The 5,513-nt window shown below is 35.1% G+C and overlaps 1 protein-coding gene across 1 annotated transcript in view; it reads right to left on the bottom strand.

Moving 5' to 3' along the window:
- Window positions 1-5,513, bottom strand: part of LOC106470237 (E3 ubiquitin-protein ligase TRIM33-like) — a gene marked incomplete at its 3' end in the record, with an annotated part of 31,147 nt that overhangs the window by 12,753 nt on the left and 12,881 nt on the right. Inside the window, exons 2-3 of the mRNA XM_013930779.2 lie at window positions 1,639-1,955; window positions 1,103-1,362 (exon numbers count right to left, since the gene is read on the bottom strand). Of these exons, the coding sequence (XP_013786233.1) occupies window positions 1,103-1,362; window positions 1,639-1,955 (577 nt within the window). The remainder of the gene's footprint in view (window positions 1-1,102; window positions 1,363-1,638; window positions 1,956-5,513) is intronic.

Below are 5,513 nucleotides of genomic sequence, written 5' to 3'. Positions count from 1 at the left end.
AGACCTGTGTGAAATACACTCACATACAAATCTGTGTGAAATACACTCACAATACAGACCTGTGTGAAATACACTCACATACAAATCTGTGTGAAATACACTCACATACAGACCTGTGTGAAATACACTCACAATATAGACCTGTGTGATATACACTCACATACAGACCTGTGTGAAATACACTCACAATATAGACCTGTGTGATATACACTCACAATATAGACATGTGTGATATACACTCACAATATAGACCTGTGTGATATACACTCACAATATAGACCTGTGTGATATACACTCACAATATAGACCTGTGTGATATACACTCACAATATAGACCTGTTTGAAATATAATGTAAAATTCTGAGAAAACACAAAAATGAAGAATGTGTAAAATACACTATACCAAGAACCAACTTGTTCAGATGTGAGAATGTACATCAGTTTCAGATAATTTTGCATGTACTTCTCATATTGAAAAGATAGAGCATCTAATCAGTCATCAGGTTTGAAGGTTTGCAGTTTTTATTTATCACTTGAACTGTAATTACCTAGCTGCTGCTACTGGTGGATGGGATTTTTTTTGAGAGCTACAACATTTCAAACAGGACAAACGGAAGCTCACCGTTGGTTTACAGGTTGTCAGACAACTGGCCTGTTAACTGGACAAGGTCAAGAAAGACTATTTTAAACAAGATGTAGTACTGATATTAGAGAACTGACCTGTAAAATGGACAAGGTCATGTAAACTTAACTACTTTTACACAGGTTGTGGTACTGATATTAGAGAACTGACCTGTAAACTGGACAAGGTCATGTAAATTTAACTACTTTTACACAGGTTGTGGTACTGATATAAGATAACTGACTTGTAAACTGGACAAGGTCAAGGTAACTCAACTATTTTTAAACAGGTTGTGGTACTGATATGAGACAACTGGCACATGTTTCAGTGACAACCTACTGTTACATATAGCATGGTTTGGTTATATCAACTAAACAATACTGAGATAATTTTTGCATATATCAACATATCAGTAAATAAAACTGAAACCAGCCTACAAAACTTATCATACAATTCCTCACAATTTCTCATAGTACTCACTTTATAGCAAACATTTTTATTTCCTGAGTTACTTCTTTTTCTCTATCTGTTAATTCAGTCTGCCTCTGGCTAATTAGTGTCTGGACATTTTCAATATAGCTGTATTTTTCCTTGATTTTTGAAAGCAGCGTGGCCAAGTAACTTCTGTGTTGTTCGCAAGCAGCTGAAAGAAACTGGTACTTGTGGTCTTTATGCTCCAAAAGTTGACAGTCTCGACACGTTAACTTGTCACAGCTTTCACAGTACAACTTCAGAGGTTCCTGAAATTGCAAGCAACATCTTAGCAATATTAAGAAGAAGAGTAATAAAATAACTTATAACCTGAAATGTATAATAAAACACTCTCAACCTTCAGAAATAGTGACAACAACAAAAAGAATAATAAGCTTAATAAACTATACTAATTAAAATATTCCAATACCATTACAACTACAAAGTCAGAAAGTTATTTCCTAACTCATACTTTAGTAAATATTTTATTTATGGCCTTCTAAGAAATCATGCATAACAATGATCTAATCGGTTAGTTACCACACCTTTGAATGCAAGGGACAAAAATGGTATTTCTGACCAAGTCCTGTTGTTTTTTCCCCTTCCATCTCATTACGCGGTCGTATACTGTGATCCTTGGTTACCCGAACTCGCTGGTGAGCCTGAACACATGCTTCGCACAGCCACTCCTGGCAATCTGTACAGAACCCAGAGGCTGAAGCACTCTCCTCACAGTTTGTACAACATGGTCCTTTCCTGTCCTCACCTTCATGTGCCAAGTTCTCCAAGATAAATAGATGTTCTATGGAAACATCAGGGTTAACTTCTTCCATACAGACTGGACAGGTTACAGGCTTGGTTGCTAAAATTGAAAACATATCGACTCAAACAAATAAATGTAACGACAACTGAGCAAACATTTACAGTTTTCAAACTCAAGACTTTCCAATAATAACAAGGCTAGTTTACAAAGAAACTAAAAACACTGAATTTAATTTCACGCATGAAAATTATAATCAGAGGTTAAATGTGTTTGGGACTTAATTCTACACATGCTCCTTCATTAAGACACATTTTCCTTCTTAACCCCCACCACTGTATGAGACTTAATTCTACACATGCTCCTTCATCAAGACACATTTTCCTTGTTAACCCCACCACTGTATGGGACTTAATTCTACACATGCTCTTTCATCAAGACACATTTTCCTTGTTAACCCCACCACTGTATGGGACTTAATTCTACACATGCTCCTTTATTAAGACACATTTTCCTTGTTAACCCCGCCACTGTATGGGACTTAATTCTACACATACTCCTTCATCAAGACACATTTTCCTTGTTAACCCCACCACTGTATGGGACTTAATTCTACACATGCTCCTTCATCAAGACACATTTTCCTTGTTAACCCCGCCACTGTATGGGACTTAATTCTACACATGCTCCTTCATCAAGACACATTTTCCTTGTTAACCCCACCACTGTATGGGACTTAATTCTACACATGCTCCTTCATCAAGACACATTTTTTCTGCTAAGTCTAAAAGCCAAAGTTTAGCTTGATGTCTTAAATTTGTAAGGAACAACACACACATTCAAATAAAGTCACCAGAAGAACAGTTCACATAACAGGCATTAGATACACTGACTTAGTGGACAGTTGTGATCAGGTAAACAGTTAAGATAACAGGCATTAGATACACTGACTTAGTGGACAGTTGTGATCAGGTAAACAGTTAAGATAACAGGCATCAGGTACTAGTGTTTACAATGGGTAGAAATTTCTGACCCAGGCACCCAAGGATCAATACCCATCGGGTACCTGTTAGTTTACTTAGTTTTAAAAATCAATGGAAACTAAAAGACTTTTTAGCCTAAGGTTGGGCAGCCGATATTTGCAGTTTTGTAAATTTGGAAAACTAAAGTCATGGGGAATGAGATTAAATGAGAATATACAAACATTTCAAAAAGGTTTAAAACTAATGGAAAAGGTTCTACGAAAAATCATGAAACTGAAGTAAAGCATTTGCTCATGGTAGGTTAGTTAAACTAGGCCTACTGCTTACTGGACTGTCTGTGATGCTCAATGTGTGTTCAGTGTCACTTCTGAATTAACTGTATTTTGGATGCCTTTTTTTAATTTTTCCATCCCAGACACAAGCAAGTGTTTGTGGCTTACAGAGCAGTTGCAACTTTTCAAGCCATGCTTACTGTTTTTGGTTTTTATGTGCCTGGCTTAGCCTGGATAAATAACTAGCAGAAGACTTTTTGTTCTGTGACTGTTATTACTTTGTTCTGACTTCTCAAATATTTGCAGTGAATTATTGAGTTTTCAGCTTGTAGTCAAAGCAATGAGCAGTGAAGGCAAACACATGCTTCATCAGTTTGTTTTTGCAAATCAATGTTTGTGTCAGAACTGAGGTAGCCAACTGGAGAATCTGATTGCAATGTGAAGCTGTTGAAATTAAAACAGCAGCACAAAACACAGTACACATAGTCAACTGAATGAATTTTTTTACCAGGAAGTTCATCAGAAAGCTGATCTAGCCCCACCCCTAACTGGAGTTTCTTATGATGTCAAGTCAAACCAAGGATGTGTTAGAGCTCCCAGGTCATAACGTTATGTGTATCCAGTAAATAATAGTAGTACACTATCACTGGTGGGGATAAGGCTTATGGTACTATCAGAGAGAAAAGAACACATGGAAAACAAAACAAATATGCAGCGAAGCTTTGGTAAATTCTTTTTTCTTTAGTTAACATACACAAAGCATGCATGCCATTCTGTTCTCGATATTTGCACTTAGATGACCTTGGAAAGTTGAAATACTGAGAAAAAAAATTAAAAGAATGCATGTAGTTTGATGTTAGTCATTGCTTTGATGAATGTGGTATTAGTTGTAATAGTTGTCAGGCAGGTATTCGGTGTAAGCTTTATTAGATACACTGATTTAGTGGACAGTTGTGATCAGGTAACTTTCCTACCAGACACGAGAGCAGCTTGAAAACTAACCCAGCAGTGTATCCTCTTTCCTGTAGCTGAACTTAATTATTGATAATGGGCTTTCCATCCTCTACAGAATAAAAGTGGCTCATCATTATTTTGTGCATTTAAGCACATCTTGTCATCATTCATTTTAAACCCACCTCATATATTTTCTACAGTTTCTATGTCTCTCTTTTAAAAAAAGGTAGAATTCAGATTAATGCCGTCTAAACTGTTATTTTCAAACAGAATAAACATGAGATGCAACAAATACACCATAAATATGGAAACATACAATAATGTTTCCTGCTCCAATGAAACTTAATTCTAGTAATGTAATATGGCTGAGAAAACATGCATGAAGAGTAAATATGAAAACATAAAAAATTACTATTTCCAGAATGCCAGGTACATTAAACCACAGAAATATTTAGTGTTCTACTGCTGTTACTGGTGATAACAATCATATTTGTATTTTAAAACAAGTGATAGATACACATACGTCGTATTACATTACAAATTGACTTGACACGTGTAAAAAATTAATGTCAATGATTAAGCTTATTGATGTTATTACAAATTTACATACTGACAACAAAATGTGAAAAATTATTTATACAAAACAGAGTTTGCTTTTAAATTCAGTGCCTAAAGATTATATTTAAAAATCTTCATGAACTTTGACAACTTTGAATAAATTACCTTCTTAATCTTATTTTAAGCACAACAAAAAAAACTGTATTTTGAGATGGGTGTTAAGAACCTGAATCATGAAACTATAGATGAAATGAGAGAGTACTACGAGATTTATTTCTGGGTCAAATAGGTGATTATTATGTGGTTACATCAACCTTCATAGTTACGACTTTGTTTGTAAGGCAGTCATTAACTGACCACAAACTGTTACTTGCTGTACATTTGAAGATGAATGGCAATCAGCTTGATTGTTAGACTATAGGATGCCTACTGTGACTTGTAATTATTCCATAATTACCATACACACTTGTTTCAAAGTACCAGTTTTATAGTGAGTATTTGTTAGAATACATCATTGTGTCACAGACAACACATCACGCTATCACAATGAGACGAAAACACACTGAACAGATCCAAAACTAACAGGCTGTGAGAAGAAAACAAGATGTAAATGCTGTCATTCATTGTCTTAATCGAATAATTTAAATGTTCACTCTCAGATTTTAAATCTCCAGGATATTACACCCCCAGTTCTGAAATTCTGTATTTCTTTTCCTGTGAAACTTAGATCAAATTGTACAATGTGATCATTCTTTCACTTTCCTGTGAAACTTAGATCAAATTGTACAATGTGATCATTCTTTCACTTTCCTGTGAAACTTAGATCAAATTGTACAATGTGATCATTCTTTCAGTTTCCTGTGAAACTTAGATCAAATTGTACAATGTGATCA

Source organism: Limulus polyphemus, unplaced genomic scaffold (genome assembly GCF_000517525.1).
Source record: "Limulus polyphemus unplaced genomic scaffold, Limulus_polyphemus-2.1.2 Scaffold3896, whole genome shotgun sequence".
NCBI lineage: Eukaryota > Metazoa > Arthropoda > Merostomata > Xiphosura > Limulidae > Limulus > Limulus polyphemus.
This window is presented reverse-complemented; position numbering and strand designations above follow the sequence as displayed.